Below are 16,752 nucleotides of genomic sequence, written 5' to 3' on the forward strand. Positions count from 1 at the left end.
CAAGCCGGGCTTAGTGATAAATGGTCACACACCAAAAATCATGCCACATTCAGGTTGCTTCTAGTCCTGAGACCAGTCACTTACCCCAGAGCAACTGGTACTCTAGATTCTACACCAAAGGCAGGAAAAAGGAACGAATTATTTACAGGTTAAAACAAGCAAACATAGTAACTCATTGGTGTGTCTAAATTCTAACAGTGTCAGAGTTGTAGTGATCTGTCTATTCAAAGTATCTTTCAGGGCAGCCCCAGGAGGCAGCCCCTGGGGATCTCTGGCTTCAGTTTTGAGTCTCTGGCCCTTCAGAGTTCAAACAGCCAAAAAGATGTGGTTTCTTCTTGTCATGATTTTTGTTCCCTTCCCCCAGAGTTCAAGATGATGGGACGAGTTCATGTGCAGGTCTCCTCTTCTTGGGTGCCGGGAGGAGGAAGGGAGGGAGAAGGGGAGAAGCAATCAACAAAGTCCACATTGGTTTGTGTGGTGTCTATGGGCCCTCTTTTGTTGGGCAGGAGATAACACCTCCTATAGCAAACTAGTATTTCACACTGGGTAATGTTTCTCTCCAGGCTGGTGGGGGGCCTGGCTTTACAGTTTCAGACCAAACACTTAAATATTACCTTATAACATGGGATGTAGACATTATAAGTGAGATTAATACATGCAGCAACTTACAAGCATTTCATAGAGTCTAAACATGAAATCAGGAGTGGGCAAACTATGGCCCGCGGGCCAAGCCATTTTAAGTGGCCTGTGAGCCGCACCATGCGGCTCTGCCAGGGCGCTGCGTCGGGGGCCTCACCAGGTGACTCAGCCCTGCTCCGGTGCTCCAGCCGGGTTACTGGGTCGAGGGCCGCACCATGTGGCTTGGCCCCGCTCCAGCCAGGGCGCAGGGTCGGGGCCTGCAAAACACGGCTCCTGGAAGCCATGGCATGGTCCTGCTTTGGCTCCTACGTGCTCCAATAGGAGCTGCAGGGGCAGTGCCTGCAGATGGGGCAGCATGCAGAACTACCTGGCTGTGCCTCTGTGTAGGAGCTGGAGAAGGGACATGCTGCTGCTTCCGGGAGCCGCTTGAGGTAAGGGCCACTTTGAGCCTGCACCCCCTGAGCCAGGTGTGGCTCCGCTCTCAGCCTGGGAATGGAGCTGTGGATGAGGCTGGAGGTGGGAGTGGAGCCGTGCCAAGGCTGGGGGCAGGGATGGGAGATACGGGCGTGGCTGGAGGCAGGAATGGAGCAGAGCTGGCAGAGAGTTTGGGTGGCATTCCCTCCTCCCCCCCGCCCCCCCATGGGGGCTGGCATGGTCCCCGCTGTGTCCCTCCCCGGAACTTCCTCCATGCCCCCCTACAGTTTTTTGACCTCTGCTCTAGGACCTCACATCCAGGCTACATCTAACTCTTGCACGTTCTGCATGAATAATATCTCTAACATCCTGCCTCTCCTTTCCCTCTACACAGCTAAGACCCTCTCATCCCAATTCCTGCAGCGTCTTTTCTCTGGCCTGGCCAAATGCAGACTTGTCCCACTCCTGTCCGTTCAGAATGCTGCTGGAGAGATCAACCTCCCCGGTCCATCACTTGGACCCTGTCACCTCTCTCTTTGCACCCCTTCGCTGGCTACCTCTGCTGTCATATTAAACAAACTTATCTTCACTTTCAAGGCCCTTCATGGCCTATCCCCACCCAACCTATCACTTCTCATTCAGTGTTGAAAGGTTGATCATGTCTTCCAATCAGCCCATGATGCCAGCCTCCGTTGCCTGCTTGTTAAATTGTCAAACACTTTTCTGCCTTTTTCCGAGGTTTCCCCACGTGCGTGGGAGGAGCTTCCTGTAAACAGTCTCAAAACTACCTCCTGTTCCTCCCCCAAACTCTCCTTTGCTGTCATGCCTCCAAAAAACTTGACGATAGTCCCACTGCGGATGTGCTGAGGCCACTGCTTGCCATGCTGACCAGTATTATCCCATTGTTTCCCTGTTGTTTGTTCTGTGTCCAGCTGTTGAGCTCTCCGGGGCAGAGATTTTTTTGTTCTGTGTTTTGTACAGCACAATGGGGGCCTGGTCCATGACTGGGGCACCTAGAAGCTACACCAATACAAATAATAATCTTCCCCACAACCCCAGGCTAATACTCAGTTACCAGACTGCCTCTTCAGGATGGTATTTCTGCAGTGCAGCATGTGTGTCAGTTATGGGCCTCCTGTATTCACCAGTCTCTGTGTAACAGCTGTGCCTCCAGCAGAAACAAAGTACATATCTGAAACTTAAGGATCTAAATGTAACAGGGATATGAGTGTTTGGCTATTTAAAAAAGTCAGTCTGGCATTTAAATCAGAGACAGCATGGGCTGTATTTACTCTTGTGGCATCTGCATAGGGACTGTGGAATTTTAATCTTCCCTCCTCTACTGACTCACTGTGTGGTCTTCGGCAAGTCACTTATCCTCTGAGCCGCGGGTTCCCCGTACCTGTGAGGAATGTTATGGATTGTCTGTCTGGAATGTGTAATATCAAGTTCAGGGCCACATGTCTCAGACAGGAGCCTTGCAAGGTGCAGCAGGCTATGCTCTTCAGAGGAAGGGTGACTTGTGGTTGAGGCACTGGCCTGGGGGATCAGAGTTCTGTTCCCTGCTTTGCCACAGACTTTCCGCATGATCTTGGACAAATTACTTAAGTCACGTCTGCATGCAGACCGTGGTCTGCACACGGTATGTCGGCATACAGCCACCAACGTCTGTATGCTGCTCAGGCGTGTGCCTGCTTGTATCGGTGCTGTGCGTACTCACCGCGGGTGCGGGTGTCGATGGGAGGAAGGTATCCCAGTGTGTCGCATGCTGCTGTTCTGTGCAGTGCCTCGTGGGGAACTTCCACAGAAGTGACTGGCCCAGAGTTCTCTGGGAACGACGGCCTATAGTGGTCTCCATCTCACAACACCATCCGTATCTCCTCATTTTCACTCCTCTTTTTAACAAAAAAACAAAAGTTCCCATGGATCCATGCAGCACTTTTGAGTGTCTGCCATCTCAGACAAACATGGAGCCCACAAAGCTCTGAGCTAGTCTCATGAACGCCGCAAGCACAGGATGCACGATTCTTCCGTGTTTGCAGACTTGCAGGATATACTGGAATAACAGGGACATAACTGTTTCTTCAGGGACAGTTTGAGGGACATACGGAACGAACAATTGAAGTGTGCTGGTATTCATGGAGCAGAGCTCCATTTCTGGGTCCAAGAAACAAGCACTGATTGGGGGGATTGCATCGTAATGTGGCTTTGGAATGAACAGCAGTGGCTACAGAATGCATGCAGAAGGCCATGTTCTTGGATCGTGCGTGGACACTAGAATGAGTTGCACTGACAGTTAAGACACAAGTGACTATCACACTCTGAAAGCTTACACAGCTGTATTGCTGTCTACCCGGGGAAATGATTTTGAAGCTGGAAAATCCACAGTTAATTGTCTCCTGCTCTGCAAAATTGTGACTCGCCACAACATGCAGGACATAGTGGATGCATTGCAGCAGTGAGGTTTCCAAACTGCGGTGGGGCAGTAGACCACATGCATATTCCTATTATGGCTCGAGCTCACCTTGCCAAAAAGGCTTCTTTTCAATGGTTAGGCAAGTGTTGGAGGATGACTGGGAATGCTTTGCTGTTATCAGCGAGGGCTGGTCAGGGAAGGTGCGTGACACGTGCATCTTTAAGAATTCAGGATTGTTCAGAAAGCTGCAGGCAGGGTTATTCTTTTCCCAACTGGCAGATTGCGACTGATGTGGAAATGCCAACAGTGATTCTGGGCGACCCAGCCTACCCTTTGATCCCCTAGCTCATGAAGTCGTACACTGGTTACCTTGACAGCACCAAGGGAAGGTTCAGCTACTGGCCCAGCAGGTGCAGAGTGACCGTTGAATGTACTTTTGGTAGATTGAAGTGACACTGGTGGTGATTACTCACTAGGTTGGATCTCAGTGAGGAAAATATCCAGTGGTTATAGCCACCTAATATGTGTGAGGCAAAGGGGGAAAGCTGCTCTCAGAGTGGAGGACGGGGGTGGAGCGACTGTCTGCTGCCGCGGCTGAGGGAGGTTTGGAGAGACCACTGTAATGGCCACAGAGCGGTTCTGAGCTGAGAGCTCTCTGGGCCCGCGGCTTGGGATGCTGCTCAGAATTGTGTAGTGCTTGCTCCACATTTTATAAATACGGCTGGTATTTTCCTGAAGCTATAAATTGTGGTGCTCGGTATGCGTCTATAAGTACTGTTTGTTTTGGCTACTGCTGCGCATTCTGCAATATTTGTTGTGAACTAAAAGATAATTTGATTCTCCAAAGTGAAACTTTATTGTGTTGAAAAAACACTGCAGAAAATCAATGTGCAAAAAACCCCACAGGCAATATTATACAAATTTTTAACACAACAAGGTGAAAATCTGAAGGAGAAAGGAAGTAAATGTGTCCCTTTGAGCACACAGGCGTTACACATATTAACCCATGAGAACCACTGTTGGTGTATATCAATCTGCTGTGTGGCGTGGTGGGGGTACAGATGCGCCCTGTTGTGCCACATGACATGGTTAGGGACATAATGTGAAGCAGCCGTGCAGTTCTCCAAGGACTGCAAAGGTGGAAAATCTGGAATTTTTGGATCTGTAGGTCAAACAAGGTCTGCAGCATTTGTTTGACCCATTATTTCCTAGTGCATGTTCCTCTTCTTGTCCTGTGGGGACTCCTGGGCCTTTTTCCTGTCCTCTTTCCCTATGCCGTTAGTCATATTTGCCCTCCATGCCCTCTGTTCATGGTCCGATGTAGCACTGGCTTTACAGGATCTTGCGGAACGTCCTCCTGCATCCCCTTCTTTCTCTCTCTCTCTCTCTCTCTTCGGGGTCAGGGATCTATGAGTGCAGAGGGGGGCAGCCCTGAAGGCCATCACTCCAGAAGCTGCTGATAAAAACAGAGATGTACTGTTGGTTTTACAATCACAGTGGAAAAGGAGGAGTTTCAGAACTCCTTTCCCTTACTGACGCTTCCATGTTAGAACACCTCAGCACAGCGCTCTAGCCCCAGCTATGGTGGGTGTGGTAGTTTTCTGCTCCATGGATCTATAAGATTTTGGTGCCTATTCTATGGGTCTGAGCACAGGGCAATATCAGTGAGTGCAGGAACTCTTTTTTTGTCCACAGGTGGTGGGGATTTTAGCTATCTCACTCCTGAGGGTCGCAAAGGCACAGAGAATGTGTCCCGAAGCCACTTGGGCCCGTATGCCACTAGCCTGCTCACTGCAATGGTGCCAGCCAAACTGATTGCGGAGTGGCATAGGAAAATGTCCTACTGTGGAGGAAGAAATAAGACTGCCATCCCTAGAAACCTGGAGGAGAGGATTGCAGAGTATCTCCAATAGTGTGTCATTGAGCTCTCTCAGGCAGGTACAAGGGACATCCCTGTGCACATAAACAGAGTGCTCTGCATCCCTCCCTTCTCCCACTGCCTAACCCAACAGGGGAATGAAAGATGCCAGCTCTCCCTCTGTTTGCTATATTGCTTCCCCTTCTCATATGAGTAAAACAAGGAACGGTCGATACCTTTGTCTTGTTAACTTGGGGACAGGCTGGGCATCATTTTTACATGTAAACGTTGTAAGGAGAAATGCATGCACACACCTGAGTTCCCTTCCCCTTCATCAGGCTCATTCGCACTCACCTGGCAAGACTGGGGCAGAGTCTCAAGCAGGTCCTGGTTGATGGCATGGCTGGAGTCCCCCGCCACATCTTCCAACCCCTTCCTCCTCTTCTCTGTTCACAGCTAGGGTCTTTGTCCCAGTCTCCTCCAAGGTATCCACAGTGGTCTGTGGGGCACTGGTGCAGTCTTCACCAAGTATGGTTTGCAGCTCCTTGTACAAGCAGCAAGTCTGTGGCGAAGCCCTACATCAATTGTTGCACTCCCTGGTCTCGTGCTGTCCCTTTCACATGGCACTGCTGCTGATCCCTGTCCTACCTTTTTGCCTGCATCCCCCCCTACAGTCTGCTCAGAGATGTCCACATTTCTACAGCTGGTCCGTAGCTGTGTGCGCGCGGCCTCTTCTTCCCACTGGCTCGGGAGATCAGTATTTCCTGTCTGCAGCAGGCAGGAGTGCATCTACTGCATGGAGCCGGCCTGGCTGGCTGGGTGGTTGCATGCAGTAAGGGTGAGTTGCTAGGTGTGTTCACCAGGTGAGTAATCAGGAAGAGGCATTTCAAAAACACACTGGGAGTTTTAACAAGTGGGGGAGGGTGGCCTTCAGGTTTCTGTGACCCCAGGGCATTTTAAAATTGTGACCAAAGCACTGTGGGACAGCTGCTAGAGGACTCTTTGTTTTTTTAGAGTCTACACCGGTCATTCAGTTTCTACTTTCACACAGTGTTGATCTCAGTATGCCAACCCTGGCTCTATGCCATTCGGGGAGGTGCTTTTACTGTGGTGCTATAATAGGGCACTTCCATTGGCCAGAGACAAATTTGGGTGTAGTCACATGCACACATGTCCTCGCAAGAAGACTTATGTCAGCCTGTGTAGTGGAGCATACCCAAGCCTAGGTTCTTCATCTCACAAATGGGGATACTTCCCTTCCTCATAGTGGTGCTGTGAAATACTCAGATGCTACAAAGAGTACTAAACAAATGCTAAATAAAACCAGAAGGGAGCTCATCCATATGTGTAGATCAGTACCTCCCCCAGTGAAGCATTAGTAGTGATAGGAGCACAACACCCCTGTCTTTTTGGCGAGATGCAAAACCGAGATTCTGATCACTTTGCTTCATTACAGATTCCATGGCACTCTTGAGGTGTTAACCCCAATGTCTCGGCCAAATTCCAACTCTGGTAATTACATTCTGCCTCCTTCAATTCCCATCACAGTTTCAGTTAGACATGTAATGTTCGCTTCCTGCTCTAATGATTATTGTAGTATTGCTGGGTGGTGGTAAACAGCGACAGGGAATCATCACAAAGGTGTTGGTGTTTCAGTCGTGGATGAAGTGACAGGTCAGGTGTTTGTGTGTCCTGCGCAGTGCTGAGTGTATCAATCGGAGGCCATCTTCTCTCCCAAACTGGATACATTGCAACCCCTTTGGTGTCATGAGAATTGCCTGTATTTGTTTCAAGTTTCTCTTTTTGGCATTACTCTTAAAGAAAAATTTATTGCTAATGAATCTTTCCTTCTGATGCCTTGTACTGAACAGGCAAGTTAGGTTATTGCCTGATCCCCAGATGTTTAATGCCGTTAGGGCTTCCTGTTTCTAAGAGGTGCTGTGCTGGGTTTGTCACTGGGACACGTAGCAAGGCTGGGGCTCTTGTCTGAGATGAACCCCAAAGACTCCAGTTCCCCTTCCCCTCCACTGCCCTGCACCCTTGGGAGGGAGCTGGCATGTGGAAAATGAAGCGGTCTAGCTGAGGAGGCACTCACCACCTTTGCTGTCAGCCTAGCAGAAGGGTAGGGTAGGCAGAGTTGGAATGTCTGCTGCTGGGGGAGGAGTTGGGTTGGGTTTCATACACTGGCAAGGGGCTGGAGGAGGGGGCATAGGAGGCAGAGGACATCCCCTCAAAGGGTTAATGATCCCAAAGACTGTTGAACTAGTAGAGCACTCTGTGTCTGTCCTTGGCGAACAATGATAGATTTGTGCTTGCAGTGATGTTCTCAGTCTTTAGATTGCCCTGCGTTTCTCTAATTATCCATCTTTGACTTTTAGATGGCTTTCGGAAGGTTGTCCACATTGAGCAGGGTGGCTTGGTGAAGCCAGAGAAGGACGATACTGAATTTCAACATCCGTACTTCATCCGAGGCCAGGAGCAGCTCCTGGAGAATATCAAGAGGAAAGTAACCAGCGTAAGTGTACATAACGGATATTTCAGGCCAACCAGTGGGTAAACCCCTGTGACACTAAGGAGGTTACTGTCTCTTTTTTAGTCAGAAAAGCAGCCACATGCTCTGGGTATCAAGGGGATTCTGGCACTGTAGTTTTCATTCTCTGCCAAGTGGTTTTCTAGTTGACTCCTGCATCACATTCATTCAGTCACAAGCTGCAGTGCCAATCAGTTTGTGGGAGATATTTAGTGTGCCAATTTCTCCAATTGCTCTCTTAGCATCTGGCTTGATTATGACGCTGCTTGGGGTACCCTGGAGACAACTGAGAATTTGGCCTGTAACATGGAAGCCAAATTCACTTTGACTTGGCAAATTGGGAGCCAGCTTCACCTCCAGATTTATTTCCTTTTCTTTTAAAGTACTGTCTATGTAGGTTTGGCCTAATGGAGGTTATGGCAAACTTTCCTCTCCCAGAGGGAGATGTCAGAGGGCAATTGAACCTTTGCTGTAGAACGGGAAGGAGCAACGCAGTTATTGGCTGAACTGCAGTCTTCATTTGGAGTGTTACGTAAGAACGGCCACACTGAGTCAGACCAAAGGTCCATCTAGCCCAGTATCCTGTCTTCCAACAGTAGCCAATGCCAAGTGGCCCAGAAGGAATGAACATATCAGGGAATCATCAAGTGATCCATCCCCTGTCTCCCATTCCCAGCTTCAGGCAAACAGAGGCAAGGGACATCATCCCTGTTCATCCTGGCTAATAGGTCCATTGATGGCTATCTTCCAGGAACTTACCTAGTTCTTTTTTGAACCCTGTTATAGTCTTGGCCTTGACAACATCCTCTGGCAAGGAATTACACAGGTAGACTGTGCATTGTGAGGAAAAAAATACTTCCTTTTGTTTGTTTTAAACCTGCTGCCTATTAATTTCATTTGGTGACCCCTAATTCTTGTGTTATGACGAGTAAATAACGCTTCCTTATTTACCTTCTCCACACCAGTCATGATTTTATAGACCTCTATCATATCTCCCCTCAGTCGGCTCTTTTCCAAGCTGAAAAGTCCCAGTCTTATTAACCACTCCTCCTATGGCAGCCGTTCAATAACCCTCATAGTTTTTGTTGTCCTTTTCTGAACTTTTTCCAATTCCAATATATTTTTTTTTGAGATGGGGCGACCACATCCGCACCCAGTATTAAAGATGTGGGCGTCCCATGGATTTATATGGAGGCAATAGGATATTTTCTGTCTTATCTATCCCTTTCTTAATGATTCCCAACATTCTATTCACTTTTTCGACTGCCGCTGCACATTGAGTGGATGTTTTCAGAGAACTATCCACAATGACTCCAAGATCTTTCTTGAGTGGGAACAGCTAATTTAGACCCCGTCATTTTAGATGTATAGTTGGGATGATGTTTTCCAATGTGCATTACTTTGCATTTATCACTATTGAATTTCATCTGCCATTATGTTGCCCAGTCACCCAGTTTTGTGAGATCCCTTTGCAGCTCTTCGCAATCTGCTTGGGACTTAACTATCCTGAGTAGTTTTGTGTCATCTGCAAATTTTGCCACCTCACCGTTTACCCCTTTTTCCAGATCATTTATGAATATGTTGAATAGGACTGGTCCAAAACAGAAAACAAATGGTTATAAGGCCTTTGAAGATGACTCCATATGTTTCTGGGAGTAATGGGAGCAGCAAGAAACACGGGTGTTTAACACACACTAGAACATTATTTTAAACTTGTTAACCTCCACAGGGAGTCCCAAATACTAATTGCTGCACTTTTCTTTTAAACTAGGGTAAACCCACACCCCAAAATGCAGCTCACAACTGCCTTCATTTTTCATAGCTGTATGACCAGGCTAGGGTAGGGCTCTCCACACACGCTACTCAGTTCTGATCGGAGCAGACCCAACCTCCTCGCACAGTGGAACGTTCCATGCTGAGATGTGGGTTCTGCACAAGTCAAATCTATTCAAGATAAAGGCAACCATGGCCTGAACTGGACTTGTGGGCTGCACTTTGGCACCCGCTGTGCTGCCAGGTATAAAATTGTATTCCTGTCTCATTGGTTGATATGAGGAATCCTATTCAGAAACTTTAAGTGTCCTTAGATCTTTTCAAGTCCTGCCTTTTGCGTTTGCTACATAATTGTCGTCTTGGGAGTGGATTTAGTTCGGTCTCAATAAAAAAGCATTTTATAGAAGCATTTTGATATTTTAGGTGCCAAGCGTTTCTCATGAACTATTAGACTACTCCATTAGCTCTGCAATGTGGGTGGAAGATGCAGCCAGCCAGGTTTTCAGTGATCCTTTTCCAAAAATCCTTCCAGGCCACCCATACACGGCAGTACCCTGTGCTGCATGATAGTCCCAGTGCACTCTGCAATAACTTTAGCAATAATTAGGTGCCACTTTCGCCGAGCAGCATTTAGTACCTCCACAGCGCTGCATGGTCAGCGAAGGATATACCACATTGTGAGGTGCAGATCCCAAAGGGCCTGCTAGCTAGTAAAGGTAGGAGGGAGCTGCTGTTGGAATAGGTGAAATGTATTAACCCCTGTAATTGCTGGCAGGTTCAGAGAGCTCTCGCATGTTAAAGCCTTTGCGATTCGTACCAGGGTGCTGTTCCCCATGAGATGTTTGTCAGGAAAATGAAACGGGCTCCTCAGAAGCTTCCCTTCAGCCCTTTAAGTACTTGCTATGGGAATGATGAGGCTGGCTGACTCTGACTGCTGCTCAGGAAGCACTGGAAGAGGCTCCACATCCTGTCTCCATGTCTTTGCTCTCGTCTTGGCCTTTCCTGGTACTGAAGACTGAGCTCTGTCTGATCCAATATGATGGGAGCTAATTTAGCTACAACTAATCAGGAGAAAGTTCTTGGAGTCATCGTGGATAGTTCTCTGAAGAAGTCCATGCAGTGTGCAGCGGCACTCAAAAAAGCAAACAGGATGTTAGGTATCATTAAGAAAGGGATAGAGAATAAGACTGAGAATATCTTATTGCCCTTATATAAATCCATGGTATGCCCACATCTTGAATACTGTGCACAGATGTGGTCCCCTCGTCTCAAAAAAGATATACTGGCATTAGAAAAGGTTCAGAAAAGGGCAACTAAAATGATGAGGGGGTTGGAACGGGTCCTATATGAGGAGAGATTACATATGCCAGGACTTTCCAGCTTGGAAAAGAGGAGACGAAGGGGGGATATGATAGAGGTATATAAAATCATGAGTGGTGCGGATAAAGTGAATAGGGAAAAGTTCTTTACTTGTTCCCATAATATAAGAACTAGGGGCCACCAAGTGAAATTAATGGGCAGCATGTTTAAAAGAGAGAACTTGTTCACTCAGCGCACAGTCAACCTGTGGGACTCCTTGCCTGAGGAGGTTGTGAAGGCTAGGACTATAACAGGGTTTAAAAGAGAACTGGATAAATTCATGGAGGTTAAGTCCATTAATGGCTATTAGCCAGGATGGGTAAGGAATGGTGTCCCTAGCCTCTGTTTGTCAGAGGGTGGAGATGGATGGCAGGAGAGAGATCACTTGATCATTACCTGTTCTGTTCGCTCCCTCTGGGGCACCTGGCATTGGCCACTGTCGGTAGACAGATTACTGGGCTGGATGGACCTTTGGTCTGACCCAATATGGCCAGTCTTATATTCTTATGATCTTTGAGTTACTAAAGTGCAGTAGCTTGAGTTACTCCTCAGGTGCTAATCTAATCTCACTGTGTAGTTGGAGTGTTTCACAGAGTGGTCACTTTCACTCTGCCCTCACTCCAGTGGGCTAGCTTGTTAGTACAGGAGTTAACTGTTGCAGTGAAGAGACACCCTTAGAATGTGTTACTTTCAAATTAGGTAGCTGTTGGTGCAATGGAAGACTGTAGAATTAATCAGAAAGTCAGTACAATGCTGACAGCTGTTTTCCAAGGTTCCAGTGCAGCTGTAGCGTTTGCATTTCTGACCCAAAAGGATTCTGCTCCTTCAGGAAGGGTCTGTAAACGATAGCCTTGTAGAAAAGTTATATAATAGGTGGCTGATCTGCACCTGTCTGATTCGTTATATAATTAGGCCAGTGAGGATGGGGAAAGAGGATAGTTAATCTGCATTGCCATCTTTGATGCTTAGAGAACAATTTTATAGGGTGAAACCTCACTGTCCTCTTCCTTTCTGTCTCCAGGTCTCCAGTATAAAGAATGAGGATATAAAGGTTCGTCAAGACAATGTAACCAAGTTACTGACTGACGTCCAGATGATGAAAGGAAAGCAAGAGAGCATGGATTCCAAACTGATAGCGATGAAACAGTATGTATATGGGCAGGCCAGGAGATGTGGAATAACGTGCTCAATCTGACTTCCCTCTGAAAGTATTGTGTTCAAGACCACCTCTGGGCAGAGTCTAACTACTTTGCATTGCTCTCTGCTTTCTTATATTTGCCAGAATCCCAGTGGTCTCAGGAGTGTAACCTTTGCTTTAAGAGGCTCTCTCCCCAGGGGAAGGAGGAGCTGGGGTTTGGGAGGGCTTCTGAACACCTCTAAATCCTCATAAAGACCTTGGTATCATAGTGACCAACGCTGCAATCCTAGACAGAGTAAGGCTGTACTAATTTCCTTCTGGAATCCAGCATGGCCTTAGATGTCAGCTGGAGGGACGGCTAAGAACAGAGTGATGTCTACCTCCTAGATTGTGTCACAACCAGACGTCTGATTCTCTGCATGGGGCTGGGTTCTGTCTCTTGATTCTCTTCCATCAAAATGTGGACATTCTGTTCTCCATGTTCTTACACCAAGACCATCACCTTGGTGTTCAAGTGACGGAATAATTCTTACCCCTTTGTGCTAATACTGCTGTCGTCTTTGAGCCCATTTTACGTGCACAATTTAAATTTCCACTTTGTTGCCAGCAACCCAGTACTTTTCCTTTGGTTGGGAGCATAGGGCATGTGATCTTGTCTAGTCACCATTAACACTCTTTGGTAAGTCAACCTTTGGGGGTCATCACAGAGCACTGTTGATCACCCCTTTACTGAGATTAAGCCAGCCTTCTGACCCACACAGGTCAGATTAGAATTCAGAAGTATGTACCCTATGCACGTTGACGTCTGTAATCCATACAGCAACGGCTGGTTTTCCTGCCCAATGGCCGGATTTATTTTAAAGTTATGTTCTGCCAGTTAGACTTGAGATTTTTTCAAAGCCACCTATGGGATTTAGAGACCCAATTTCCATTAATTTTAGTGGGAAATGAACATCCAGATGCCTTAGGAAGATTTGCAAATCTCGGCTGGGTGGAATAAGTCATCTCCCACAGGAGATTTGCCTCAAGATGAGCGATAGCAAATGTCCAAGGTTTTGCCTTTGTTATGGAGAACCCTCCACCAGTGTTCCTAGGGACTGACCTGCTGTGGCTTACGAACTGGGGAGGATGCTGTCAAGTGCAGCGCTAGCCTTCAGCTCGCTGGCTGAACAGAGCAGGCCGGCCCAATGGGTACCTGGACGTGTGCATGCCCGATGGAGAGCACATCTTCCACACTGCCTTCGGAGCGCTCCCTTCTCCTGGCTTTCATTGCTACCCCTTGTACTTACAGGTCACTTCTGCAGTGCTGGCCACATGCATGGGCGTGGAAGAGAACCTGCTTTGTCTCCAGGTTCTAAGTCAGGGTTCTCCAAACTACGGCCCAGCCCGCGGCTACATTTTTTCCGGCCCCCCAACCAATATCACATTGGGCGGCAGAAGCCCATGGCGGGAATCCCAGAGCAGTAGCGGGCTGTGCAGCTCAGCCTGCCGTCACTCTGGGGTTCCCGCTGTGGGCTCCTCCCAACCCCTGCTCTGGGGTTCCCACCGCAGGCTCCTGCCAGCCGGGATCTCAGCCCGCTGCCAGCCTGGGTTCCTTCACCCAGGCCAGCAGCGGGCGCTGGGTGGGGCCAGCAGCGGAAACCCCCAAGTAGCCATGGCAGATCTTCATGACGTCACTGCGTTCCTGCCAGGGTCGCAGAGCTGATGAGCACAGTAGACAGGTTAGTAGCCGCAGAAGGAACAGGACATGTGATGAGTCGTTTCCCTTGGTTTTTGTCTTAGCGCGTGTGTCAAACTAGTGACAAACATATATTCGTTGTGTTTAAGTCCATTGCTATTGGGGCAGTTATGTCGGGAAAAGGACAGGGGAGAGGTTGATTCTGAATGTTGCGTGTTTAAAGAACAATGGAGTGTGGCCTGTTTCGTTGTTGAATCAGGTAGTACAGCATTATGTTTAGTATGTAACGAAACTATGGCAGTGCTAAAAGAATACAACATTCGTAGACAATATATCAAGAAGCACTTGTCGAACTACTCTCAATTTACAGGAAAGCTACATTCAGATAAATTAGAATCCATGAAACGTGGCTTATCGTCACAACAGTTTATATTTAAGAAGAAGAAAATTGAGAACGAAGCTGCAACAAGAGCCAGCTTCTGAGTGGCACACCCGTTAGCAAAAGGAGGAAAACCATTTACTGATGGCGAGCTAGTTAAAATATGTATGATTCAAGCAGCCAAAGAAATATACCCAGAAAAAGTAGATTTATTTAAGACAATTAGTCTTTCAGTGAACACAGTTGCTCACAGAATCGAGGACATTGGCAGTAATATAATTTTCCAGCTGAATTAAAAGGTTAAGAAGTTTGAGTGGTTTTCCCTTGCACTTAACGAGTCAACCGATGATTCCGATACTTCACAGCTGCTGTTGTTTGTTCGCGGGGTCGACAGTAATTTTGAAGTTACGGAAGAACTAGCTTCTGTGCATAGTATGCATGGAACAACCACAGGTGAAGAGATTTTTTTCAAAGACGTTGAAAAGTCACTTCTCAATACAACCTGCAATGGAAACAACTGAAGTGCGTTACAACCGATGAAGGTAGAAACGTGTGATTCAAAAAAAGGTTTGGTTGGACAAATCTACAAAGCTTGTGAAAGTGCGGGCTGTCCCAAGCCTAGTCTTCATTGCATTCTTCATCAGCAAGCATTGTGCGGGAAATATTTGGATTTATCATGTGTTATGGAACCTGTAGTTTCAACCGTGAATTTCATTCGCTCACATGGACTTAATCATCGTCAGTTCCAAGCATTTCTGGTGGAAATAGAATCAGAATATCATGATTTGCTCTACCGCACTTCAGTTCCATGGCTTAGCTGTGGAAAGGTTTTGTCACGATTTTTCTAGCTTAGAACTGAAATTGAAATGTTTTAAATAAAAAAAAAGACGTCTACCTTTACTCACAAACAGTGAATGGCTTTGGAAATTAGCTTTTTTCGTAGACTTGACCTAGCATATGAATGACTTCAGTCTTAGACTACAGGGGGAAAACGGGCTTATCTGTGACATGTACACCCAGGTGAAAGCATTCAGGCAAAAACTAGTTCTTTTCAAGTCCCAGCTGATGAGGGACTGCTTTGCTCATTTTACATGTTGTGAAAAGTTCAACCAAGAAACTGAATCACGATTCCCAACTAGGTTTGCACAAGAAATCATTTCTGATCCGAAGCTACAGTTCTAGGAGCGTTTCTCTGACCTTGATGTGAATGCAGGAGAAATACAGATCTTCCAGAGCCATTTGATTGCAATCTCAAAAAACTGCCACCTGAACTTCAAATGGAAGCGATTGACCTGCAATCCAATGACTTGTTAAAGGACAAATATAAGGAAGGAAATCTGGTAGAGTTCTCTGAATGCCTGTCAAGTGATCAATATGCTCATGTGTAAAACTTTGTCCGTGGATTAATGTCAGTGTTTGGCACTACTTATGTGTGTGTGGAAAAACATTTTCAGTGATGAAATATGTGAAATCCAACCACAGATCAACCTTGTCTGATGAACACGTACAATCAATTCTGTTAATAGGGAACACAAACTTTAAACCACAGCTAAATGCAATTTTGTCAGAAATTACCATACTTATCAGTACCGTACTTCTCACTAATCCTAAAATACTATTTCTTTAACGATTTTGCATATATTTAATTTTTTCACAGTTGCTTCAGCCCGCAAAGCCCCTTCAAAAATCTAATATGGCCATCATCTCATAAAGTTTGGAGACCCCTGTTCTAGTGATTCTCTTGATCTTTTGCCTGCCCCTGGGTCAGAGTGGCCAGCCCCAGCTGTATGAAATGCAGTTCTCCTCAGGCTCTTCCTTGCCAGTGAGGAAGAAAAGTAGTTCTTCCTTTCCTCTCCAGGAAGCAAAGGTGTCATGTAAAATACTCCTCATCATGCAGGGGTATATCTGCTTTTCCTATGCTCTGGTAGGTGGCAGAGCAATTGTTTCCTTTTGCCTTCAGGCAAGCAAAGTGATTCGTCCAGCACCACTCTGAATGAAAAGCTCTGTTCTGCAGTAAGAGTTTAAGATGACCAAGAGTTACCTTGATACAGCACATTGCAGCAAGTTTGTAGCCTGCTAGGGAGGTTTATGTTCGTTAGAGAGGACGTCTTTGACATTCATCTAAAACATACACGTTCTAGCTGATGACTTGTCAGTAATGGAACCTGTGTTAAATCTGTTAGAGTATATACCTGTGTTTCTGGGATGGGAGTTAATTTTTTATCCTGCTTTTCCTGGAAAATTAGTCAGCTGCCTAAAATGATCTAAGGCTGCTGCTTGCTCTGATGCAGCCTGGGACTTTTCAGCTTGGAAAAGAGACGACTAAGGTGAGATATGATAGAGGTCTATACAATCATGACTGGAGTGGAGAAAGTAAATAAGTGGTGTTGACTTTTTCTCATAACACACGAACTAGGGGTCACCAAGTGATATTAATGGGCAGCAGGTTTAAAACAAACAAAAGGAAGTATTTCTTCACACAGTCAACCTGTGGAACTCCTTGTCAGAGGATGATGTGAATGCCAGGACTATAACAGGGTTCAAAAAAGAACTGGATAAGTTCCTGGA

The 16,752-nt window shown here is 46.7% G+C and overlaps 1 protein-coding gene across 2 annotated transcripts in view; it reads left to right on the forward strand.

Annotated features, from left to right (window-relative positions):
• The window catches only part of HSF1 (heat shock transcription factor 1), a 97,758-nt gene that overhangs the window by 20,726 nt on the left and 60,280 nt on the right, over positions 1 to 16,752 (forward strand). Inside the window, exons 2-4 of one of the 2 annotated variants that reach the window (XM_077809636.1) lie at positions 6,784 to 6,839; positions 7,706 to 7,842; positions 12,011 to 12,135. In XM_077809636.1, the coding sequence (XP_077665762.1) occupies positions 6,815 to 6,839; positions 7,706 to 7,842; positions 12,011 to 12,135 (287 nt within the window). In that variant the 5' untranslated portion in view covers positions 6,784 to 6,814. The remainder of the gene's footprint in view (positions 1 to 6,783; positions 6,840 to 7,705; positions 7,843 to 12,010; positions 12,136 to 16,752) is intronic. The other variant, XM_077809635.1, reaches the window with a different exon arrangement.

Source organism: Eretmochelys imbricata, chromosome 2 (assembly GCF_965152235.1).
Source record: "Eretmochelys imbricata isolate rEreImb1 chromosome 2, rEreImb1.hap1, whole genome shotgun sequence".
NCBI lineage: Eukaryota > Metazoa > Chordata > Testudines > Cheloniidae > Eretmochelys > Eretmochelys imbricata.